Source organism: Pholis gunnellus (assembly GCF_910591455.1).
Source record: "Pholis gunnellus genome assembly, chromosome: 18".
In the NCBI taxonomy this organism is placed as follows: domain Eukaryota; kingdom Metazoa; phylum Chordata; class Actinopteri; order Perciformes; family Pholidae; genus Pholis; species Pholis gunnellus.
This window is the reverse complement of record NC_136545.1, coordinates 21798240-21824251: the sequence shown is the minus strand read 5'-3', so window position 1 is coordinate 21824251 and position 26012 is coordinate 21798240. Positions and strand designations below refer to the sequence as shown.

The 26012-nt window shown below is 39.6% G+C and overlaps 3 protein-coding genes across 5 annotated transcripts; 2 read left to right on the top strand and 1 right to left on the bottom strand.

Moving 5' to 3' along the window:
• The first annotated feature begins 887 nt into the window (after positions 1 to 887).
• Positions 888 to 3232, top strand: LOC306710584 (cytochrome c oxidase subunit 5B, mitochondrial-like). The gene is made up of 4 exons (XM_079179223.1): positions 888 to 1028; positions 2198 to 2268; positions 2428 to 2527; positions 2773 to 3232. The coding sequence occupies exons 1-4, from the start codon at positions 932 to 934 to the stop codon at positions 2883 to 2885; spliced, it is 381 nt and encodes a 126-aa protein (XP_079035349.1). The 5' UTR covers positions 888 to 931; the 3' UTR covers positions 2886 to 3232.
• Positions 3233 to 4282: 1050 nt separating this feature from the next.
• Positions 4283 to 5792, top strand: LOC306710771 (cytochrome c oxidase subunit 5B, mitochondrial-like). Its single transcript, XM_079179458.1, has 4 exons — positions 4283 to 4392; positions 4756 to 4826; positions 4986 to 5085; positions 5331 to 5792. The coding sequence occupies exons 1-4, from the start codon at positions 4299 to 4301 to the stop codon at positions 5441 to 5443; spliced, it is 378 nt and encodes a 125-aa protein (XP_079035584.1). The 5' UTR covers positions 4283 to 4298; the 3' UTR covers positions 5444 to 5792.
• A 2128-nt stretch (positions 5793 to 7920) lies between these two features.
• LOC306710076 (drebrin-like protein B) lies at positions 7921 to 24232 on the bottom strand. Of its 3 annotated transcripts, none has more exons than XM_079178456.1 (15): positions 24051 to 24232; positions 22746 to 22801; positions 22130 to 22242; positions 21877 to 21951; positions 21601 to 21759; positions 15075 to 15152; positions 14846 to 14997; positions 14717 to 14771; positions 14118 to 14183; positions 13490 to 13586; positions 13222 to 13416; positions 11698 to 11751; positions 11215 to 11294; positions 8289 to 8358; positions 7921 to 8103 (listed from the first exon to the last, which is right to left on the bottom strand). In XM_079178456.1, the coding sequence occupies exons 1-15, from the start codon at positions 24131 to 24133 to the stop codon at positions 7967 to 7969; spliced, it is 1470 nt and encodes a 489-aa protein (XP_079034582.1). In that variant the 5' UTR covers positions 24134 to 24232; the 3' UTR covers positions 7921 to 7966. The 3 variants fall into 3 exon arrangements, with proteins under 3 accessions (XP_079034582.1, XP_079034583.1, XP_079034584.1); XM_079178457.1 differs by having other exon boundaries at positions 11215 to 11291; XM_079178458.1 differs by having other exon boundaries at positions 21619 to 21759.
• Between the last annotated feature and the right edge of the window lie 1780 nt (positions 24233 to 26012).

Here is a 26012-nt window from a genome sequence, read left to right as displayed (position 1 = left end):
TGCCTCACCTCGCGCGTCTCCTCTGTTTGAACAGGACATGCTATAAACATGCTTAAAATGATTGAAATCATACAGAAATTACATTTATAGCACAGATCAGTAGATACATATTATTTATTTTAATTTATCATTATTAGTTTTTTACTTTTCATGATGGCAGGTGAGGCTCTGCACCCAAAAACACAACAGAGAGAGAGGGACAGAGAGAGAGAGACAGAGAGAGAGACAGAGAGAGAGAGAGAGAGAGAGAGAGAGAGAGAGAGAGAGAGAGAGAGAGAGAGAGACAGAGAGAGACAGAGAGAGAGAGAGAGAGAGAGAGAGGGACAGAGAGAGAGAGAGAGAGAGAGAGAGACACTCAATGATACGTTGTACAAGAAGACAGTCAGATAAATGTGAGGTATGAAAATGTAAATAAACTGTTCAGGGGGAGGAAGGGGGAGGAAGTCCAGTGTGGAAAGAGAAAGACTGAAGGGCAGAGTGGTATTTTTAGGATAAATTATATATATATATATATATATATATATATATATATATATATGATATACATATATGTATATATATGTATATCATATAGATACAGGATGTGGAGCATCAAAAGACTGTTAAAGATAGGAGACAAACAAGTTCAGCTTAAAAGGGCTTTATCTAATAATTGAATGGAACGGGTTTAGGGTTAGGTAATATTCAGAATGTAACTTCTATATGAAGTTTTATTAATTTACAAATAACGTTATTATTGTGTTTAAATGATAACTGTCATAAAGTCATAATGTTACACACTCCGGTCCAGTAGATGGCGGTAGTGAACCGTAAACGTTGGTTTGTAGTCCGCTAATAAACGGAAAGAAGAAGAAATTGGGGGAGGTGTTGACTTCACAACATTGTGACGTCATAGCCCCGCGACAAGCGACGGAACAGCAGAGAAGAAGAAATGGCTGCAAGGTTACTGCTCCGCTCGGCCTTCAGAGCCGCGACGACCTGCCGGGCGGCCCCGGTGCCCGTGTTGACCCGCGGTATGGCGGCTGGAGGTGAGAACCGAACCGACACCTTTAGACACCGAGCTATAGAACCGGAAGGACCGATGAAATGACGTTTAAGAGGTTTTAGAGAGAACACAGAACGAGACAGGAAGTCCTCCAGAGATCCTCTCAACTCAATCAGACCAAACTTCATTCAAAAATCTACCAATTTAATACAAATCGTGTTCAATGTGAAAACGTAAAGGTTGTAAAACATGAAGACGAGCATAGAATTAAGCTGAAAGTCTTTCATTTGGCTCAGATTAAAATACAATAGACTATTTCATAACCGGTATTAGGACTGTTTATAACCGGTATTAGGGCTGTTTATAACCGGTATTAGGACTATTTATAACCTGTATTAGGGCTGTTTATAACCGGTATTAGGGCTGTTTATAACCTGTATTAGGACTGTTTATAACCGGTATTAGGGCTGTTTATAACCTGTATTAGGGCTGTTTATAACCGGTATTAGGGCTGTTTATAACCTGTATTAGGACTATTTATAACCGGTATTAGGGCTGTTTATAACCTGTATTAGGACTGTTTATAACCGGTATTAGGGCTGTTTATAACCTGTATTAGGGCTGTTTATAACCGGTATTAGGGCTATTTATGACCTGTATTAGGACTGTTTATAACCTGTATTAGGGCTGTTTATAACCGGTATTAGGGCTGTTTATAACCGGTATTAGGACTATTTCTGTCATCTTTACAGCCGTCAGCTTCATGTGTTGTTTGTTTGCATTCCAGCTTTATAATAATAATATTTTTATTCAATGAATGTTTAACGTTATTTAGGCCCGTGTGTATTTTGACTTTTAGTTCAGTTTGTACATTTTCCCTAAAAGTCTTCAGTCAGCTGAGCGTGCAGAAAGAACTCAACTTCATTGTATTCCATTATATAATATATATATATATATATAATAGTCAGTACTAATGAATGAATATCTGATAGATTTAAATAGAGTAGTAAGTTACAAAGTTCTCAGAAAAATGAATTCAATGTTTTGAGAACTAACATAACTTAAAATAAAGAGTTCTACAACCTCGACATGTCACACGGAGGTTGAACTGACATGAAGGAGTTTGTAAAAAGATGATAATATGAAAGTATTATTTATTGGATGAAGTATTACTGCCTGACCTTCATGGTTAATGTGTCTGTTTGTTTTCAGGGATTCCTACTGATGAGGAACAAGCTACCGGTCTGGAGAAGGTCATCATGAAGGCCATGAAGGAGGGATCGGTAAACTATTTTATTGTTTAATATTTCTATTAAAAAGGTCCGAATCTTTATGAACTGATAGAAAACAATAAGTTCAATAAAGCTTTAGATGATATTTGATGCTTTAGATGATATTTGATGCTTTAGATGATTCTAACCAGACTGCGTCCTCATCTTCAGGATCCCTACAACATGATGAAACCAAAGGAGTACGCCGGCTCCAAGGCCGACCCCCACCTGGTTCCCTCCATCACGAACAAGAGGATTGTGGGATGTGTCTGTAAGTCCTCGTCGTTATCTGGATGGTTGAGACGTTTGAGTCCACTCTCAGCGTTAGAGAGGAGAACTTTTAAGCCTCCTGATTGGCTGAGACATCATGTGATTAACTTCCTGTTAAGACTGACAGGACTGTACGTGTGTTAAAGTTCCTCATGTGGTGAACGAGTCGTCTTTGAACAAGAACAATATTCATCGTGCCTTCTTCTTCTTCTGTGTGTCTCATCTGGTCTCATTTCCTGTCTGCAGGTGAGGAAGACAACACAGCCGTGGTGTGGTTCTGGCTCCAGGAGGGCGAGGCCCAGCGCTGCCCGTCCTGTGGTTCCCACTACAAACTGGTGGCCCACGAGCTCCCCCACTAACTTCTGATAGAACTGTTCCACAGCTGTTTGTCTGCACAGTGTTCTCTTCTGTCAGATATTCCTCCATCAGAACGAGGAGAAGAAACATCTTCAGTCTGCAGTACGTTACTTTGGTTCTGTCTACTTCCTGGAGCCGTGAGTCCTCGTCTCATTGGTCCTCGTTCTGTCCCAGTACTTGATGGACCTGCTGACCTCATCAGTCTTTGCTTTACATGTTATCAGTTACACAGGGACCACATGTGGTTCCTTTGAACCGTTTCCATTCAGTTTACTTTGACTCCTGTACTGTACGACGTTATACTCGGTCCTCTTACCTCCTTTTATTCTTCCAATAAAGTTTCTGAATAACTAAACATGGACGTCTTTCACTCTTTCACATGAAATGAAATGCATTACTGTTAAAGTCTAGGGAGTACTAGGACGGTCGCCCCGATCTGTTTCGCAACGATCCCTGTTGGGAGGAGAGAGACAACCGGCCTCCACAGGTTCTTATGTCCCGCCCCATCACCCATCACCGGTCACCGGTCACAACTGGATTGAATGCATATTAATTGCAAATAGAAGATTGGACACAATCCTACCAGCTGTACAGTAACAGTAGAAGTTAATATGAAGCCGTACAGTCATGAAAACTAATCACTTTGTGTGTGCAGGCGATGTTCTCGCTACTCTTGTTATCTTTGTTTTTATATGACTAAAACTTTTAAAGGTTAATAATAATAGAGCTGAAATACTGATTAATCACTGAATAATAAATTAGTTTTTTGCTTAAAGTAAATGTTTTATCACTTAATGTTCTTCTCAGAGTTCACCAGAATGCTACATTTTAAAGCTCGTATTTAAAATAAAATGCTCCTGGTATGTGTGAGCACATGGCGTCACAAAATGTTATTTCAATAATAGTTCAACATGGACCATGTTGTTACATGTTGTTACCATGTTGTTACCTGTTGTTACATGTTGTTACCATGTTGTTACCTGTTGTTACATGTTGTTACCATGTTGTTACCATGTTGTTACATGTTAGGGTTAGGGCGACAGAAAACGTTTGAGAACCACTGCTTTAGGGTAATGGTAAAACATGAGTAAACAAACTGTGACGCAGTGTTTAGATGATGCTCATGAGTTTATGACAGTTCACGGAAGTAGACATACACATAAAAACAAGAACATGAGGTCAACATTTAAATATGTTCAGATTTAAATAATATTCAGTGTCTGTTTGTACTGAACAATGTTAAACATTATATTATATTTTGAATTAATATTTGGAGTGAACATATTACAAACATATTAAATAACAACATAAATAGATTTATTGAGCAAAAACGACGTTCAAACCCAGCGAAACGTTATTACCTCCCCCACGTCATCAGCGTGCGACCAGTCCCCGCTGACAGCAGAGAAGAAGAAATGGCTGCAAGGTTACTGCTCCGCTCGGCCTTCAGAGCGACGACCTGCCGGGCGGCCCCGGTGCCCGTGTTGACCCGCGGCATGGCGGCTGGAGGTGAGAACCGAACCGAAACCTTTCGACACCGAGCTGTAGAACCGGAAGGACCGATGAATGAGGTTTAAGAGGTTTTAGAGAGAACACAGAACGAGACGGGAAGTCCTCCAGAGATTACAGACCACAGTTAGCTCTGTAGCTAACACGCTGATTCAATAAGTAAACACAGAACACTAGGCCGAACTTCATTTAAAAATCTGTCAATTAAAGTAGAAATCTATTTATTTTAAATGATATAAGGTGTAAAACATGAAGACGTTTTCTATAAGACGGCTCTGCTTCAGACTGATGTTTTACTCTGACCTACAGTGTGAATCCAGAGGTTCATGTTAAACACTGATCACCTGTTTCTCTTGTTTTCAGGGATTCCTACTGATGAGGAACAAGCTACCGGTCTGGAGAAGGTTATCATGAAGGCCATGAAGGAGGGATCGGTAAACTATTTTATTGTTTAATATTTCTATTAAAAAGGTCCGAATCTTTATGAACTGATAGAAAACAATAAGTTCAATAAAGCTTTAGATGATATTTGATGCTTTAGATGATATTTGATGCTTTAGATGATTCTAACCAGACTGCGTCCTCATCTTCAGGATCCCTACAACATGATGAAACCAAAGGAGTACGCCGGCTCCAAGGCCGACCCCCACCTGGTTCCCTCCATCACGAACAAGAGGATTGTGGGATGTGTCTGTAAGTCCTCGTCGTTATCTGGATGGTTGAGACGTTTGAGTCCACTCTCAGCGTTAGAGAGGAGAACTTTTAAGCCTCCTGATTGGCTGAGACATCATGTGATTAACTTCCTGTTAAGACTGACAGGACTGTACGTGTGTTAAAGTTCCTCATGTGGTGAAAGAGTCGTCTTTGAACAAGAACAATATTCATCGTGCCTTCTTCTTCTTCTGTGTGTCTCATCTGGTCTCATTTCCTGTCTGCAGGTGAGGAAGACAACACAGCCGTGGTGTGGTTCTGGCTCCAGGAGGGCGAGGCCCAGCGCTGCCCGTCCTGTGGTTCCCACTACAAACTGGTGGCCCACGAGCTCCCCCACTAACTTCTGATAGAACTGTTCCACAGCTGTTTGTCTGCACAGTGTTCTCTTCTGTCAGATATTCCTCCATCAGAACGAGGAGAAGAAACATCTTCAGTCTGCAGTACGTTACTTTGGTTCTGTCTACTTCCTGGAGCCGTGAGTCCTCGTCTCATTGGTCCTCGTTCTGTCCCAGTACTTGATGGACCTGCTGACCTCATCAGTCTTTGCTTTACATGTTATCAGTTACACAGGGACCACATGTGGTTCCTTTGAACCGTTTCCATTCAGTTTACTTTGACTCCTGTACTGTACGACGTTATACTCGGTCCTCTTACCTCCTTTTATTCTTCCAATAAAGTCCTCCAGTGTTTGTCGGCTGTGGATGTGCTTTACTCTCTTCTTCGTTGGTGTTGTGCGTCCATCTGAGATCTACTGTTTATGAACTTCAGAGCTTTTATTCTGAAGTTTGAGAGTAAAAGTGAAGCAGTTCTTCTCATCTCATTTTCTTTAACGGGTTCAGTTCTGCAGAGGGCGCCGGTTACTAACTCCAGTTTAACTAATTAACTAATATTGAACTAATTAACATATTTACACAATAGAAAACATTCATATTTCTTCTAAATGTTCCTGTAAAACTCATGTTCTTTATGTTGCTTCTCTGTAAGCTCTTATTTACATTTTATTATTATTATTATTATAAGCCTCAAAGCTGGTGTGACGACATAATAAAGATGTAATGTAAACTGAATGTAAGACAGATCTGTACGATTAGTATTCACTCACACACACATTGTTTCACATCTAGATACACAATGACCAACACTGCAGTAACTTAACAGTGTAGAAGTGTTTCTATTGGTGTAGAAAGCTTAAATACAAAAACAATCTGAGTTCGGAGCTTCTGATTGGCTGACGGTCAGATGTCCCGATAATTCAGGTTTTTGTCTAAAATGCTTTTTAACTTTGATTTTAACGCAGAATCCTCAGTTAATCAAGACTCAGCTGCCACAACTTTAACACAACTTATTCTTCAAAATAAGTTGACTAACTTAATATAACTAACCTATCACGTACTATATGTATATGTATGTATATATGTATCTATGACCATGACATGTGACCACGTGTCACATCACACTTCATCGATCTTCTCTAAACTCTGGTCAATTTAACTTCTATAGAACTTAGAAAATTGTCTCCTAACAATGCAGAGAACAAATCTCCCCACGGCGGGACGAATAAGGGATTTAAAATAAAATAAATAAATGTATATTTCATTCGTTAATTTGTTATGTTTATTTGTAGAACTCGGGGTCATGACCTCTGCAGACGTTCTCTGATGGCTCAGCAGTGGTCGGGTGTATCAGGAGGAGGAGAACAGGGCAGCGGTGGAGGACTTTGTGGAGCAGGCCGGTAGAAATCACCTGTTGCTGAACGTGGCCAAGACCAGAGAGATGGTGGTGGACTTCAGGAGGAAGACGACGGCTCCACAACCGCTGAGGGTTCTGGGAGAGGAGGTGGACATGATGGAGGAGAACAAGTTCCTGGTGTCTCCATCAACAACAGACTGAACTGGAAGAACAACATCAACGCTGTGCACAAGAAGGGGAGGAGTCGACTCTTCTTCTTGAGGGAACTTCGATCCTTCAACGTGTGCAGCGAGATGTTGGAGATGTTCTACCAGTCTGGTGTGGTCAGTGCACTTTACTGCTCCGTAGTCTGCTGGAGCAGCATTGGAGCCGGAGACACCGACAGACTCAACAAACTGGTTCAGAGGCTCCATCATTGGCTGCAAACAAGACAATCTGGAACAGGTGGTGGAGAGGAGGACTCTGAAGAAACTATTCTCCAAACTGGATCACCAGGACCCCCCTCTGCACCACCTGCTGCAGGGACAGACTGATGCAGATCCAGGAGAACATTCTGCATTAAGACTTTATAATGAACCACCTCTGAACAGATCATCCTTCACATGACTACACCAACGCTACACGATCCTTGCTCTGCTGTTCAGTTTGTTTAGTTTACCTAGTTGTTCATTTTATACCATTCTAATGTATTGTATATACTGTGCATTTTTACTTTTTATTCTATTTTATCTTATTTTGTATTATTATATTTCTTCAATTCAATATCTGCTCTGTTATTTTATTGTACTGTATATATTGTGCATTTCCATACTTCATATTTTATTCTCTGTAACTTGCTGCTGCTACAAACTAATGAATAAAGTTTACATCTATCTATTCTCATTATTATGATTTTCAAAATATTTTATTTTCATCATCCTGATAATTAACTAGCTTTTGTTCAATCTGGGATGTCTAGTTGTTGAAAATTGGTTTTGTGCTTAAAGTTAATTTTTATTTTTTACTAAATCAAACCACTATGAAGGTATAATAATTAATAATTTATTTTTACACCAGACTATTAATCCACTGATGATAAACGTTGAGACAAATCTTTAATGTAACAATGACGACACATTGATGTAAGATAAACATTTAGCTTTTATTATCTTAATCCACTTCCTGTCAGATGGTTCTAGAGAAGCTCAACATAATTGGCGGGGAACAAGCCGTAGTCTCCGTGAGGTCCGAATCCTCTCCACCAACCCTCATCCAGCATCTCGATCTCCGTGATGATGTCATCAGGGTCAAACGTGATTTCAGTGTCGTCCACTGTGGAGGAGAGATGATGGTGAGATACAGTGTGTGTGTGTGTGTGTGTGTGCGTGCGTGCGTGCGTGCGTGCGTGCGTGTATGTGTGTGTGTGTGTGCGTGCGTGCGTGCGTGCGTGCGCGTGTGTGTGTGTGTGTGTGTGTGCGTGCGTGCGTGCGTGCGCGTGCGTGCGTGCGTGTACACACCAGCCTGGTAGTCATACAGAGCTCGGGCACTGATGCTTGTTCCACTGGTCTCCACGTCAACGACTCCGGCCTAATATTCATATCAATAATCATTCAAAGAGCACTTCACTTTGTTGTCATACGTTTAAAGGAATAGTGAGTTCACTATACATTTTAATATAACAGTGAGTTCACTATACAGTAATAATATAATAGTGAGTTCAATGTTCAGTAATAATATAATAGTGAGTTCACTATACATTAATAATATAATAGTGAGTTCACTACTAAGTAATATTATAATAGTGAGTTCACTACTTAGTAATAATATAATAGTGAGTTCACTACTAAGTAATATTATAATAGTGAGTTCACTATACATTAATAATATAATAGTGAGTTCACTACTTAGTAATAATATAATAGTGAGTTCACTATACATTAATAATATAATAGTGAGTTCACTACTGAGTAATAATATAATAGTGAGTTCACTATACATTAATAATATAATAGTGAGTTCACTACTGAGTAATAATATAATAGTGAGTTCACTACTAAGTAATATTATAATAGTCAGTTCACTATACATTAATAATATAATAGTGAGTTCACTACTAAGTAATATTATAATAGTCAGTTCACTATACATTAATAATATAATAGTGAGTTCACTACTAAGTAATATTATAATAGTGAGTTCACTATACATTAATAATATAATAGTGAGTTCACTACTAAGTAATATTATAATAGTCAGTTCACTATACATTAATAATATAATAGTGAGTTCACTACTAAGTCATATTATAATAGTGAGTTCACTATACATTAATAATATAATAGTGAGTTCACTATACATTAATAATATAATAGTGAGTTCACTACTAAGTCATATTATAATAGTGAGTTCACTATACATTAATAATATAATAGTGAGTTCACTACTAAGTAATAATATAATAGTGGGTTCACTATACATTAATAATATAATAGTGAGTTCACTATACATTAATAATATAATAGTGAGTTCACTACTAAGTCATATTATAATAGTGAGTTCACTATACATTAATAATATAATAGTGAGTTCACTACTGAGTAATAATATAATAGTCAGTTCACTATACATTAATAATATAATAGTGAGTTCACTATACATTAATAATATAATAGTGAGTTCACTATACAGTAATATTATAATAGTCAGTTCACTATACATTAATAATATAATAGTGAGTTCACGATACATTAATATTATAATAGTGAGTTCACTACTAAGTCATATTATAATAGTGAGTTCACTATACATTAATAATATAATAGTGAGTTCACTACTAAGTCATATTATAATAGTGAGTTCACTATACATTAATAATATAATAGTGAGTTCACTACTAAGTAATAATATAATAGTGAGTTCACTACTAAGTCATATTATAATAGTGAGTTCACTATACAGTAATATTATAATAGTCAGTCCACTATACATTAATAATATAATAGTGAGTTCACTATACATTAATAATATAATAGTGAGTTCACTATACATTAATAATATAATAGTGAGTTCACTACTAAGTCATATTATAATAGTGAGTTCACTATACATTAATAATATAATAGTGAGTTCACTATACAGTAATATTATAATAGTCAGTTCACTATACATTAATAATATAATAGTGAGTTCACTATACATTAATAATATAATAGTGAGTTCACTATACAGTAATATTATAATAGTCAGTTCACTATACATTAATAATATAATAGTGAGTTCACTATACATTAATAATATAATAGTGAGTTCACTACTAAGTCATATTATAATAGTGAGTTCACTATACATTAATAATATAATAGTGAGTTCACTACTGAGTAATAATATAATAGTCAGTTCACTATACATTAATAATATAATAGTGAGTTCACTATACATTAATAATATAATAGTGAGTTCACTACTAAGTCATATTATAATAGTGAGTTCACTATACATTAATAATATAATAGTGAGTTCACTACTGAGTAATAATATAATAGTCAGTTCACTATACATTAATAATATAATAGTGAGTTCACTATACATTAATAATATAATAGTGAGTTCACTATACAGTAATATTATAATAGTCAGTTCACTATACATTAATAATATAATAGTGAGTTCACGATACATTAATATTATAATAGTGAGTTCACTACTAAGTCATATTATAATAGTGAGTTCACTATACATTAATAATATAATAGTGAGTTCATTACTGAGTAATAATATAATAGTCAGTTCACTATACATTAATAATATAATAGTGAGTTCACTATACATTAATAATATAATAGTGAATTCACTACTGAGTAATAATATAATAGTCAGTTCACTATACATTAATAATATAATAGTGAGTTCACTATACATTAATAATATAATAGTGAGTTCACTATACAGTAATATTATAATAGTGAGTTCACTATACATTAATAATATAATAGTCAGTTCACTATACATTAATAATATAATAGTGAGTTCACTACTGAGTAATAATATAATAGTCAGTTCACTATACATTAATAATATAATAGTGAGTTCACTACTGAGTAATAATATAATAGTCAGTTCACTATACATTAATAATATAATAGTGAGTTCACTACTGAGTAATAATATAATAGTCAGTTCACTATACATTAATAGAAGTTTAGAGTTGAAATCTGAACCGTAACTGTGAAACACAACTACACACTGATTTTATACAAAACGTCAATACAGTTTTAAAACATGCTGTATCATATAAACAGAGATATACTTTTAGTGAAAAGTACCCAGTATGAAAGCTGTCCAATAAATGCAGAAGAGTAGAAGTATGCTGTTTAATTAAGTAGAGTACTTGAGTAAATGTTGTTAGACTCCACTAATGAAGGCAGTAAAACCTGGTGGACTCACAGAGGAGATGTTTGGAAGGGAAACATTTTCATACAGGTCCTCGTCTGTCTCTGCTGGATGTGGTGCCTGGTACAGGTCTTCTGGTTGGGGACATTAAAGGAAGACGTTGATGATTGTGATCGTTCAAACATTCTTTGTGCTGTTGTTACGTTTCTGTTACAGCACAGTGAAAGATGAAGTAGTTATAAATACTTTCCTCACTACATTTATTTAATTTTTTAGTAATGTAAAAGCTGTAGTTCAAGTGAAGCTCATTTTGAAAAAATCATTACTTTTATTGTTGATCAATCACTGATTTCATAATTTATTGTTTAAGCTGAAACGTTAACATTTGTTTTTTACAATGCATCATATTTTTTAAGTTCTTTGTATGTTTTGTGTGTAAAATCCTAGTTTGTAAAGCAACTAGTACTGGTCACTAGGACTGACTGCAGTAAATGTACACATGTATACATGCTTATTGATTGACAGAAGGCTTCGTACCAGGAGGAGCTTCATCTCCATCGTCTTCAAACTCATCAGACCAGTCCTCCTCTTCTGTGTAAGTAGTGTCCGTGTGGATCAATGACAGGAAGAAACACATGTTACTGTTTTTATCTGGTTTCATATTTATATTTCATAGTTTCACTATGTGCAATAAAACATGACTGACAGGGATTTCATGAACAGAAAACAGAAACATGTTAGTCTTCTGTCTGTATAGATTTGTAGAATAATGTAATAAATATGTTTGTTTTCTGCTCCGTTGAGCTGTTTTTTAACATTCACCAATATCTTCAAAATAAATTTGTTCCTAAGAAAAGTCTTCGTCAGATGTTCATAAACTGCAGAATAGTTCGTCCTTGAGTTCTTAACGATGAATCACATTGTGTTGTAAATTAAAGCCATTTAGTCCTGAGACTAAACGTCCTGAGACTAAAGGTCCTGAGATTGAAGGTCCTGAGACTAAACGTCCTGAGATTGAAGGTCCTGAGATTAAACGTACTTAAACTGAAAGTCCTGAGACTGAAGGTCCTGAGACTAAACACCCTGAAACATCCTGAGACTGAAGGTCCTGAGAATGAAGGTCCTGAGACTAAACATCCTGAGACTAAACATCCTGAGACTAAACGTCCTGAGACTAAAGGTCCTGAGATTGAAGGTCCTGAGACTAAACATCCTGAGATTGAAGGTCCTGAGATTAAACGTACTTAAACTGAAAGTCCTGAGACTGAAGGTCCTGAGACTAAACACCCTGAAACATCCTGAGACTGAAGGTCCTGAGATTGAAGGTCCTGAGACTAAACGTCCTGAGACTAAAGGTCCTGAGATTGAAGGTCCTGAGACTAAACGTCCTGAGACTAAACGTCCTGAGATTGAAGGTCCTGAGATTGAAGGTCCTGAGACTAAACGTCCTGAGATTGAAGGTCCTGAGATTAAACGTACTTAAACTGAAAGTCCTGAGACTGAAGGTCCTGAGACTAAACACCCTGAAACGTCCTGAGACTAAACGTCCTGAGACTAAAGGTCCTGAGATTGAAGGTCCTGAGACTAAACGTCCTGAGACTAAACGTCCTGAGACTAAAGGTCCTGAGATTGAAGGTCCTGAGACTAAACGTCCTGAGACTAAACGTCCTGAGACTAAAGGTCCTGAGATTGAAGGTCCTGAGACTAAACGTCCTGAGACTAAACGTCCTGAGATTGAAGGTCCTGAGATTAAACGTCCTTAAACTGAAAGTCCTGAGACTGAAGGTCCTGAGACTAAACACCCTGAAACATCCTGAGACTGAAGGTCCTGAGATTGAAGGTCCTGAGAACGAAGATCCTGAGAATGAAGGTCCTGAGAGTGAAGGTCCTGAGACTAAACATCCTGAAACATCCTGAGATTGAAGGTCTTGAGACTGAAGGTCCTGAGACTGAAGGTCCTGAGACTAAATGTCCTGACACTGAAGGTCTTTAGACTGAAGGTCCGGAGACTAAACGTCCTGAGACTGAAGGTCCTGAGAGAGAATTAGTTTTGTGTCTGACCTGCAGCTGGAACAGGTGAGCCGGTTGTCTCTGGTGGTGCAGCAGGTGAGTGAGCCAGCACAGGTGAGACAGGTGAGACAGGTGAGACAGTTGGGACAGGAGGGACAGGAGACAGGGAGACCACAGCTGGAGCAGGAGGAGACTGAGGTTGCAGCAAAGTTTCTCTCTCGAAGGACTTCTGAGATAAAAAGTTCCCTGAGACACAGAATGAGAACATGAATATTATGAAAGACTGTGTGATTGAGCATATTTATTTGAGGACGTGCACCTGGTCTGGATGAAGCAGCAGACTCAAAGCTCTGCTCCCTCTGCTTGAAGACGTCTCTGGGGTTAAATGACCTCTGAGAAATCAGGGATTTGGCCTCCTGTGAACCACAGCCAGAGCTTAAAGGGGTAATACAACTATTTAGTATTGCATGTAGTATTTAATAAATAGTATTTAATATTAGTATTTAACAATTTTTACGAGTCCAGCTAAAAAAATGCAGGATCCTAAATCTCCCATAATGCAACTCAAAAGCTTCTTTCATTAGACCTGATCGGTAAACACAAACTTTACATGTTCAGTTTGAAAGAAACATATCTGGTACCGTGATGAAAAAAATGTAAATAACTGAAGGGCACTACAACTCCCAGGGTGCACTTTGGTAAGCAACATACAATCAAAGCTTTACATTCTATAATGTGAGCCACTAACAGTGAGTTATAGCTAAAAACATGATGTGTAGTTTAAATAGATTCACTATCTCATCGAGACAGTTTATTCCGTAGAAACAGCAGCTGAGGCTCATGGGTATTGTAGTTGAAATAACACAAACCTCTGTGATCATTTCATTCATAAATATTGACTCTTCTGAAGCTCCATCTTAATATGATGATATTATTTACTGACATACATTCGCTTTTTGCACCGACGCAGCGAAGTTGATGCCCGACTTCCTGTTTCCATTTTCCTGCAGGTTCTAAAACAGACACATCATGTTATCGGCACATTGTTTTCATATTTATTATAGTGAACAGTTTGTGAACGAAACGTCTCTTTTAACCTTCAGAACAACAGCGTTCTGGTCCGTCAGATGTCAGTGATGTTCACAGATCTAATGGTTTGGTTCCTGATGGACCTGATAGACCTGATGGATCTGATGGATCTGATGGATCTGATGGACCTGATGGATCTGATGGATGTAATGGACCTGATGGATCTAATGGTTTTGTTCCTGATGGATCTGATGGATCTAATGGACCCGATGGACCTGATGGTTTTGTTCCTGATGGACCTGATGGATCCTAATGGACCTGATGGATCTGATGGACCCGATGGACCTGATGGACTTGATGGACCTGATGGATCTCATGGACCTGATGGATCCTAATGGACCTAATGGATCTGGTGGACCTGGTGGACCTAATGGACCTGATGGATCTGGTGGACCTGGTGGACCTGATGGACAGTTCAAACCAAAGATAAACTGAGAAAAGGTTCTGATGGACCCACATGTGTCTGCTGCTCATTCTCTCGGTCCTCCTCTTCTCTCTTCTTCTGATGGACCCTAAACAAACAGAGATAACTAGTCAGCTGTGGTTATTTCTGTTCTTGATGATGTTGTTCTTGTTTCAGACTCACTTCTCCTGTTCGATCTGCTGAGCTCTCCCCTTCGCTTTCCTCTCCCTCTCCTTCGTCTGCTTCTCCTCCATCTCCCTCCTCTCCCTCTCCAGCGTTTGTCTCTCCCTCTCCAGTCGTTGGTTCTCCTCCTGTTGACGAACCTCTTCGTCCCTCTGAAGAAGACGGTGGTTTTATTTTCAGATGAGATCACACTTCACTTTATAAACTCAGGAAGAACGTGAAGACAAACCTGAGTTTGAACCCAGAAGTCATCCTTTCTGGTTTGTTGGATTTCGTCCACAGCGTTGACCTTCCGATACACAGAACCCTGAAACATCAGAGAAGTTCTGAGTTATGACACTTTAATGACTAATAACTCAAGATCAATACATTTAGGAGGAAATGTAGCTTTGACTCCAGAGTCCTGTGTGTTTAGAGCCCAAAATAACAAAGATTACAGATTTGCCTCAGAAGGTTTTACAATCTGATACACACAATCCTACATTTCCCACAATGCAGTTCAATAGCGTCTTCTCTCTAGACCCCCTCTGCTTCTTTTAACTCCACACCTCCAGTTTGAAACACAGACGTTTGAATCTCAAACTGAGATCACCCTGATGACATCAGAGCCAAATAATAATAATAATGATAATTAAAGCTGCAAGCAGCATTGACCGGGCCCTCGCACATTCACGCACGTCGAGGGTACTGGCAGGACTCTGGAGGACGCTGCCGTGCGTTTCTGTGACCATCAAACACTGCGTGCATGAGTTAGATGATATTTCCTGCGTCGACCAGCAGCGTAACAAGATCGCGTTGACAGGTCTTAAGCCTCAAATGTGTTGAGGGTACCTCCAATACAATCATAAATGAAAGCCTGTTAAGATCATCAAGAAAATGAATGTGCGTGAATGCGCTTCAGGGTTAGTAACATAACAGACTGTCAGTTTACTGGGATGGGGTTCAACTCCCTGCAGTGTTCTGATTTTATTTGGACTTACATGAAAGTTAAGAAAACAGTAGTATCATTTGCTTTTACTTGAACACTTTAATTTAACACCATTTTCTTTTTAAGCTCTTCTGTAACTTTAGACTGTTTTGTGAAGCATTCATTGTGACATTTAACCTGATTCTCAAGTAGAAGCTCTGGACAGATCATTTATACTAATGTCGACTGACATGGTTTGAAAACCCACTGTTATCTAACTTTTGCTCTCCAAGCATCTTAGTTTGCACATATTTAGATCAGAGAAGTCTTTTTCTCATGGTGTGCCCACAAACCCTTTTAATAAGTTCAGTGTTTGGTCCGCTGTAATTATAGAATCCTGCTTACGTCCGTGCTTATCAGTAGGTGGCGCTATGACTATGAGTTAATATTGGCATGCAGAAGTCCTAAAGTCATGACAGTCAACAACCATGTCAAGTTTGGGACAGTTTTGACAAAGTACAGTAGAGTTACAACAGCTTGATGGATGATGGTGAACCATGTAAAATGGCTGCCACACCAAATCCACGTCGTTTGATGAAACCTAAAGCTTTTAGTAACTTTTAATAACTAAGGTCTTGAGATTGTTCCGACCAAATTCTAAGTTGATCTGATTAATTCCCTAGGAGGAGTTCGTTAAAGTAGAGCGCCTGGAAATTGCACAAACGACGCTATAAATTCATACAAAATTCAAAATGGCTGACTTCTGGTTGGGTTTAGAGCTTAGACCCCTAAGACCTTTTTTTAAGTCTATATGAGATACACCTGCTTCCCAATTTGTATACATCTAGGTGAGACGTACTGCGAGGGCTGCATCGGCGAAATATTGTAGGGGGCGCTATTGAGCCGACTTGCCACTCTGACACATTAAAGTCACATCAGATAACTACATTCATGATTTTAAATGTGTTTGACAAGTTTTGTTATGTTTTGAGCAGTTTTAGCCCCTCAAAAACACCTTCAATTTTCATGGCGAAGAATGCGTTGCCATGGCAACAGCTTTTCACGAAACTACAAGCTTTGAGTAACTTTTCATCACAAAGGTCTTTAGATTGTACTGACCAATTTTGAAGTTGATTCGATTATTTCCCTAGGAGGAGTTCGTTAAAGTGCAGCGCCTGGAAATGACAAAAACGACACTAGAAATTCAAAATAAATTCAAAATGGGTGACTTCCGGTTGGGTTTAGAGCATGGTCCCAAGAGACTTTTATTTAAGTCCACATGTTATACATGTGCCCACCAAATTGTGTAAGTCTATGTGAAACGTAGTGCGAGGGCTGCTTCGTCGAAATGTTGTAGGGGGCGCTATTGAGCCGATTTGCCACTCTGAATGAATAAAATCATATTATATAACTACATTTTGGGCTTGTAATCTGCGTGCAGAGTTTGCTTATGTTTCGAGCTTTTTAAGCCTCTCAAAACGACCTTCGTTTTTCACGGCGAAGACTGCGTCGCCACGGCAACGGCGTTTGACGAAACATCAAAAGCTTCATGAACTGGCATTATGAACTTCTTACATTTGTGTGGAAGTAGTTTGATGTTGATCTGATTTACCTACTAAGAGAAACAAGGCAAAGTATAAAGTCTTTAACTTACTGTTACCAGTAGGTGGCGCTATGACTATGATTAAAAATTGGCCTGCAGATGTCTTCAGGCCTGGAGTCTAATCAAACATGTGAAATCTGGTTAAGATCTGATGATGTGGAGTCGAGTTACATCAGTTTATTCGTTCATGGCGAAGGATCGAAATTCGCCGAGCCGCTACGTCGCCGCCCTTCGACAACTTCTTACAATCTTCACAATGAAGCATGATCAAGGTCTTAAGGCTTTCCTGGCAACATTTGAGAGGGATCTGATTAATCTGTGAGGAGCAGGATGTCAATGTACAAAACGTACAACTTCCAGTTGCCAATAGGTGGCGCTCTTACTATGATTCAAAATTTTCATATAGATGTGTTCTGAGTCGGGATGATATGACATATGAGAGATTTGGAGCAGATTAGACAATGTACGGCCGAGTTACAACTACTTCCTTTTTCATGGCGAATGGTGTTTTTTTGACGCCACGCCACGGATACATAGTACGATAACTTTTTGATCTTTGAGTAACATTTCACTGCCAAGGTCTCAAGAGCATACTGACCAAGTCTGAAGTCGATCGGGTTCAATCTCTAGGAGGAGTTCGTTAAAGTATGATGCCTTGAAACGGTCCAAAAACGTCATACACTTCAAAATGGCCGACTTCCTGTTTGGTTTAGTGAAAAATTCCAAGAGGATTTTTTGTACGCCCCATCACGTTCCACATACCTACCAAATTTCATACAGCTAGGTGAAACCCAATGTTGGGGCTACTCAATAGGGGGCGCTAGCGAGCCAATATTTCAAAACGCAGCTGGACACCCCAATCAGACTGCAATTTTCACAAATTCTGGCTTGCGTGCAAAATTTCAAAATGTTGCCAGAATCCCAAGCACCTCCTTTTTGCGACGAAACATGAAAAATAATCGGAAGAATAATAATAATAATTAAAGCTGCAAGCAGCATTGACCGGGCCCTCGCACATTCACGCACGTCGAGGGTACTGGCAGGACTCTGGAGGACGCTGCCGTGCGTTTCTGTGACCATCAAACACTGCGTGCATGAGTTAGATGATATTTCCTGCGTCGACCAGCAGCGTAACAAGATCGCGTTGACAGGTCTTAAGCCTCAAATGTGTTGAGGGTACCTCCGATACAATCATAAAAAAGCCTGTTAAGATCATCAAGAAAATGAATGTGCGTGAATGCGCTTCAGTGTTAGTAACATAACAGACTGTCAGTTTACTGGGATGGGGTTCAACTCCCTGCAGTGTCCTGATTTTATTTGGACTTACATGAAAGTTAAGAAAACAGTAGTATCATTTGCTTTTACTTGAACACTTTAATTTAACACCGTTTTCTTTTTAAGCTCTTCTGTAACTTTAGACTGTTTTGTGAAGCATTCATTGTGACATTTAACCTGATTCTCGTGTAGAAGCTCTGGACAGATCATTTATACTAATGTCGACTGATATGGTTTGGATAACCTACTGTTATCTAACTTTTGCTCTCCAAGCATCTTAGTTTGCACATATTTAGATCAGAGAAGTCTTTTTCTCATGGTGTGCCCACAAACCCTTCTAATAAGTTCAGTTTGGGCCGCTGTATTTATAGAATCCTGCTTACGTCCGTGCTTATCAGTAGGTGGCGCTATGACTATGAGTTAATATTGGCATGCAGAAGTCCTAAAGTCATGACAGTCAACAACCATGTCAAGTTTGGGACAGTTTTGACAAAGTACAGTAGAGTTACAACAGCTTGATGGATGATGGTGAACCATGTAAAATGGCTGCCACACCAAATCCACGTCGTTTGATGAAACCTAAAGCTTTTAGTAACTTTTAATCACTAAGGTCTTGAGATAGTTCCGACCAAATTCTAAGTTGATCTGATTAATTCCCTAGGAGGAGTTCGTTAAAGTAGAGCGCCTGGAAATTGCACAAACGACACTATAAATTCATACAAAATTCAAAATGGCTGACTTCTGGTTGGGTTTAGAGCTTAGACCCCTAAGACCTTTTTTTAAGTCTATATGTGATACACCTACTTCCCAAATTTTATACATCTAGGTGAGACGTACTGCGAGGGCTGCATCGGCGAAATATTGTAGGGGGCGCTATTGAGCCGACTTGCCTCTCTGACACATTAAAGTCACATCAGATAACTACATTCATGATTTTAAATTTGTTTGACAAGTTTTGTTATGTTTTGAGCATTTTTAGCCCCTCAAAAACACCTTCATTTTTCATGGCGAAGAATGCGTTGCCACGGCAACAGCTTTTCACGAAACAACAAGTTTTGAGTAACTTTTCATCACAAAGGTCTTTAGATTGTACTGACCAATTTTGAAGTTGATTCGATTATTTCCCTAGGAGGAGTTTGTTAAAGTGCAGCGCCTGGAAATGACAAAAACGACACTAGAAATTCAAAAGAAATTCAAAATGGGTGACTTCCGGTTGGGTTTAGAGCATGGTCCCAAGAGACTTTTATTTAAGTCCACATGTGATACATGTGCCCACCAAATTTTGTAAATCTATGTGAAACGTAGTGCGAGGGCTGCTTCGTCGAAATGTTGTAGGGGGCGCTATTGAGCCGATTTGCCACTCTGAATGAATAAAAGCATTTTATATCACTACATTTTGGGATTGTAATCTGCGTGCAGAGTTTGCTTATGTTTCGAGCTTTTTTAGCCTCTCAAAATGACCTTCGTTTTTCACAGCGAAGACTGCGTCGCCACGGCAACGGCGTTTGACGAAACATCAAAAGCTTCATGAACTGGCATTATGAACTTCTTACATTTGTGTGGAAGTAGTTTGATGTTGATCTGATTTACCTACTAAGAGAAACAAGGCAAAGTATAAAGTCTTTAACTTACTGTTACCAGTAGGTGGCGCTATGACTATGATTAAAAATTGGCCTGCAGATGTCTTCAGGCCTGGAGTCTAATCAAACATGTGAAATCTGGTCAAGATCTGATGATGTGGAGTCGAGTTACATCAGTTTATTCGTTCATGGCGAAGGATCGAAATTCGCCGAGCCGCCACGTCGCCGCCCTTCGACAACTTCTTACAATCTTCACAATGAAGCATGATCAAGGTCTTAAGGCTTTCCTGGCAACATTTGAGAGGGATCTGATTAATCTGTGAGGAGCAGGATGTCAAAGTACAAAACGTGCAACTTCCAGTTGCCAATAGGTGGCGCTCTTACTATGATTCTACATTTTCATATAGATGTGTTCTGAGTCAGGATGATATGACATATGAGAGATTTGGAGCAGATTAGACAATGTACGGCCGAGTTACAACTACTTCCTTTTTCATGGCGAATGGTGTTTTTTTGACGCCACGCCACGGATACATAGTACGATAACTTTTTGATCTTTGAGTAACATTTCACTGCCAAGGTCTCAAGAGCATACTGACCAAGTCTGAAGTCGATCGGGTTCAATCTCTAGGAGGAGTTCATTAAAGTATGATGCCTTGAAACGGTCCAAAAACGTCATACACTTCAAAATGGCCGACTTCCTGTTTGGTTTAGTGAAAAATTCCAAGAGGATTTTTTGTACGCCCCATCACGTTCCACATACCTACCAAATTTCATACAGCTAGGTGAAACCCAATGTTGGGGCTACTCAATAGGGGGCGCTAGCGAGCCAATATTTCAAAACGCAGCTGGACACCCCAATCAGACTGCAATTTTCAAAAATTCTGGCTTGCGTGCAAAATTTCAAAATGTTGCCAGAATCCCAAGCACCTCCTTTTTGCGACGAAACATGAAAAATAATCGGAAGAATAATAATAATAATAAACATTACGATTACAATAGGTCCTCCGCTCCGACTACGTCGGTGCTCGGGCCCTAATAATAATAAACATTACGATTACAATAGGTCCTCCGCTCCGACTACGTCGGTGCTCGGGCCCTAATAATACTTTCATTTTATATAGCGCTTTTCTAAGTACCCAAAGACGCTTTACATAGGGCAGAGACAAACAAAACAAACAAAAAGAAGAAAGACAGAGGAGCAAACAAAACAAACAAACAAACATTTATGGTGAAAGATGACGTCACAGAAACACATGAATCCTGTTTTAGATGCTGCACGAAGATCATGAAGGAAAACTGATTCATATATTTTCTCTCTCCAAACATATTAGTGAATATATTTAATATATATTCATGTTTCTCTCTATAAACACATTAGTGAACATACAGGATATGTGTTCCTCACCACGGCTCCTCTCGGAGCGTCTCTGTATTCTTGCGGTTTGTGGAACTGAAAGTTTGCTCCGGAGGCTTTGGCCACTTTCTCCAGAATGGTCTCTGGTTCCACGTCTTCGTCTCCACGGGCGTTGATGGTCACATGGGCGCCCTGATGTCACACACATGATGTCACACACATGATGTCACACACATGATGTCACACACATGTTGTCATGTGACTCGTGGTTAAAGTCACACTGCAGCATTTTAGAGACAACACACTCACCTTCAGGAAGTTGGACATCGAGCTCACATGGTTGGCATACATTCCTTTTCTGGAGTCCTTCACACCTTCACCTGTCTGTCCACACACACACACACACACACACACACACACATGAACCCCAATAACTGAGCCAATAGCATCTTTTTCTGTATATTTCTGTATTTCTATGTGTGTGTGTGTGTGTGTGTGTGTGTGTGTGTGTGTATGTGTGTGTGTGTGTGTGTGTGTGTGTGTGTGTGTATGTGTGCCTCACCCAGTTTATGAGGACATATTTGGGCAGACCAGAGTTTGGGTCCTGGACTCGACAGAAAGCGTACATCACCTTTCCAGAGTTCAGCTCCTCCACCATCTCCTCTAATCCACCATCTGCACACACACACACACACACACACACACACACACACACACACACACACACACACACACACACACACACACAGAGACACACACACACAACAACAACAACTCGAGTGAGCAAAAACATTAAAAAGATCGTCCTTCCTCATCAGCTGCTGATAGTTTTAGTTTTCAGTAGAGGACAAAGATACATTCATGTGACATTATACAATACGGACAAAGAGTTTAATGTGGTGGAAAGTAACTAAGTACATTTACTCCATTAATCATCTCAGGACCCCTCAGACTGATCTGGTGACCCTTTGGAGGGGCCCGACCCCTATGTTGGACTCAACTAGCTGACTCTATAGCTATCAGTTAGGAGAAGCAGATACATCTATGCTTCGGTATTGTAATTTATAATAATTCATCAGCCGATTTACTGGACAACATGTATTTTTACTGCATGTAACTGAGAATTTGTGTGTACTTTTTATTGCTGTCCATTACAGAGTACATCGATCAGATCTTACCTCCCTTATGTGCCAGACGAATATCATTACTGTTCCCTTCATAAGTGAAGAGCGCCCTGAAAACACACAGTGAGCAGGTTAGCATGTCAGTAGGTTAACATTCAGTAGGTTAGCATGTCAGCAGGTTAACTTGTCAGTAGGTTAACATTCAGTAGGTTAGCATGTCAGCAGGTTAACTTGTCAGTAGGTTAACGTGTCATCAGGTTAACTTGTCAGCAGGTTAACTGGTCAGTAGGTTAACTGGTCAGTAGGTTAACTTGTCAGCAGGTTAACTGGTCAGTAGGTTAACTTGTCAGCAAGTTAACTTGTCAGCAGGTTAACTGGTCAGTAGGTTAACTTGTCAGCAGGTTAACTTGTCAGTAGTTTAACATGTCATCAGGCTAACTTGTCAGTAGGTTAACTTGTCAGTAGTTTAACATGTTATCAGGTTAACTTGTCAGTAGGTTAACTTGTCAGTAGTTTAACATGTCATCAGGTTAACTTGTCAGTAGTTTAACATGTCAGCAGGTTAACTGGTCAGTAGTTTAACATGTCAGTAGGTTAACTTGTCAGTAGTTTAACATGTCAGTAGGTTAACTTGTCAGCAGGTTAACTTGTCAGTAGGTTAACTTGTCAGTAGTTTAACATGTCATCAGTTTAACTTGTCAGCAGGTTAACTTGTCAGTAGTTTAATATGTCATCAGGTTAACTTGTCAGCAGGTTAACTGGTCAGTAGGTTAACTTGTCAGTAGTTTAACATGTCATCAGGTTAACTTGTCAGCAGGTTAACTTGTCAGTAGGTTAACTTGTCAGCAGGTTAACTTGTCAGTAGTTTAACATGTCATCAGGCTAACTTGTCAGTAGGTTAACTTGTCAGTAGTTTAACATGTCAGCAGGTTAACTTGTCAGCAGGTTAACTTGTCAGCAGGTTAACTGGTCAGTAGGTTAACTTGTCAGTAGTTTAACATGTTATGAGGTTAACTTGTCAGTAGGTTAACTGGTCAGTAGGTTAACTTGTCAGCAGGTTAACTTGTCAGTAGGTTAACTTGTCAGTAGTTTAACATGTTATCAGGTTAACTTGTCAGTAGGTTAACTTGTCAGCAGGTTAACTTGTCAGCAGGTTAACTTGTCAGTAGTTTAACATGTCAGTAGGTTAACTTGTCAGCAGGTTAACTGGTCAGTAGGTTAACTTGTCAGCAGGTTAACAAGTCAGAAGTTTAATTTGTTTGCAGGTTAACTTCTTAGCAGGTGAACTTGTCAGCTGTATAATATGTCAATTAGTTAACATGAAGAAGAATCCCTCCGTCATAATCAGAGACAGCTCACCAGTTTGTGTCCACCTTTCCGTCCACGACTTCTTTATAAGCGTCCATGAGTGACAGACCGTTCTTACTCAGATTAACTGCCATAGTCTTCAGGTTTCCTCATTTACCACAAATTCTACCTTAGTCTTAACTCTTCACAGCAGAACCTCTGACTGTGATTTATTCTGATTTTACTCCACCAGATCCTCCTCCGCTCTGAACAGTGAAACCAGTGAAACCAGTGAAACTTGATGAGCCTCATTCCTTCTGAAGCTGCTCCCTCTGACGAACATTCATTCATCAACACGATAAAACACACATTTATTACAATTATTCTCCACACACCGCCCTGTGTGTGTCTGTGTGTGTTTGTGTGTGTGTGTGTGTCTGTGTGTGTTTGTGTGTGTGTGTGTGTCTGTGTGTGTGTGTGTCTGTGTGTGTGTGTGTGTGTGTGTGTGTGCTCTGGTCTCATTGGGGAAGGAGGAAGAGGAGTCAGTCTATGACATCATCAGACTCACGATGAAGAGTTTAATGAACAAAGGATCGAAATCGATGCAGCAGAACCAGAATTCTCATGTTTTATTTCACACAATCATCGCCTACATTACCCATAATGCACCGCTCCCTCTGACAGTCTTGTGGTATATTTTAGTGTGTTAAAGGAACAGTGTGTAACATTAATAATTGGCTGAAATTGAATACAATATTCAGAACTATGTTTTAACCGGTGTATAATCACCTGAAACTAAGAATCGTTCTGTGTTATTTAGCTCAGGAAATAAATGTATATCTTCGTAGGGAGCTGACATGTCACACACCTGTACAAAATACATAGAAAGTACACATCTGACCACTAGGGGGAGTTTTAACAAAGCAAATACTTAGAGGAGGAGGCATGAGACAGAATGAGTCTCAACACTAAACTACAATAATTGTTGTCAACAGTCCAGCTCTCAACACCTCAGGTCCAGGTCTGGATCTGAGTCTGTCCACGGTGGACTGGTCTCTGCTGGAGGATCTGGGTCTGTCCACAGTGGACCGGTCTCTGCTGGAGGATCTTGGTCTGTCCACGGTGGACCGGTCTCTGCTGGAGGATCTGGGTCTGTCCACGGTGGACCGGTCTCTGCTGGAGGATCTTGGTCTGTCCACGGTGGACCGGTCTCTGCTGGAGGATCTGGGTCTGTCCACGGTGGACCGGTCTCTGCTGGAGGATCTGGGTCTGTCCACGGTGGACCGGTCTCTGCTGGAGGATCTTGGTTTGTCCACGGTAGAACGGTCTCTGCTGGAGGATCTGGGTCTGTCCACGGTGGACCGGTCTCTGCTGGAGGATCTTGGTTTGTCCACGGTAGAACGGTCTCTGCTGGAGGATCTGGGTCTGTCCACGGTAGAACGGTCTCTGCTGGAGGATCTGGGTCTGTCCACGGTGGACCGGTCTCTGCTGGAGGATCTGAGTCTGTCCACGGTGGACCGGTCTCTGCTGGAGGATCTGGGTCTGTCCACGGTGGACCGGTCTCTGCTGGAGTCTGAGCTGAAGGAGTTTCTGGTGAACCTGCATGATTTCAGAAAAAGTACTAATTTTCCACTTGTTACATGAACACAACATGATCTTTTGTTGTGTGTTAAACATGAACATCGATTTCTTGTTTCATTTGATGATTGAACGGCCGAAACATCGCTGGTTGCTGGACCCAACACCTCCCTGTTGAGCTTCAGGGGTCAATATGTACCTCTGAGATGTAGTACAGTAAAAAGTACAATATGTACCTCTGAGATGTAGTACAGTAAAAAGTACAATATGTACCTTTGAGCTGTAGAACAGTAAAAAGTTTTTAAAAAGTAAAAGGTTTGTCCACAGTGAGACACCTGAACCACAACTCTCTTCTTCTTTGTCCTCTTTTCAGTTGGCAAACAACAAAAGATGGTTTGTTGTCACCATCACTGAGTGATGAATGAAGCTAAAGTCACAAAAGTTGCTAGCAGTATA

What these genes read in the sequence shown, in the direction of transcription:
- LOC306710584 (XM_079179223.1), top strand. Translation starts at nt 932, where the DNA reads ATGGCTGCAAGGTTACTGCTCCGCTCGGCCTTCAGAGCCGCGACGACC. An exon ending in AGGCCATGAAGGAGGGATCG is followed by an intron (nt 2,269 to 2,427) that starts GTAAACTATTTT and finishes CCTCATCTTCAG; the next exon opens with GATCCCTACAACATGATGAA. An exon ending in GAGGATTGTGGGATGTGTCT is followed by an intron (nt 2,528 to 2,772) that starts GTAAGTCCTCGT and finishes TCCTGTCTGCAG; the next exon opens with GTGAGGAAGACAACACAGCC.
- LOC306710771 (XM_079179458.1), top strand. Translation starts at nt 4,299, where the DNA reads ATGGCTGCAAGGTTACTGCTCCGCTCGGCCTTCAGAGCGACGACCTGC. An exon ending in CCGCGGCATGGCGGCTGGAG is followed by an intron (nt 4,393 to 4,755) that starts GTGAGAACCGAA and finishes TCTTGTTTTCAG; the next exon opens with GGATTCCTACTGATGAGGAA. An exon ending in AGGCCATGAAGGAGGGATCG is followed by an intron (nt 4,827 to 4,985) that starts GTAAACTATTTT and finishes CCTCATCTTCAG; the next exon opens with GATCCCTACAACATGATGAA.
- LOC306710076 (XM_079178456.1), bottom strand. Translation starts at nt 24,133, where the DNA reads ATGGCAGTTAATCTGAGTAAGAACGGTCTGTCACTCATGGACGCTTAT. An exon ending in CTCACCTGTTCCAGCTGCAG is followed by an intron (nt 11,752 to 13,221) that starts GTCAGACACAAA and finishes CTACTTACACAG; the next exon opens with AAGAGGAGGACTGGTCTGAT. An exon ending in CCCTTCCAAACATCTCCTCT is followed by an intron (nt 8,359 to 11,214) that starts GTGAGTCCACCA and finishes TATGAATATTAG; the next exon opens with GCCGGAGTCGTTGACGTGGA.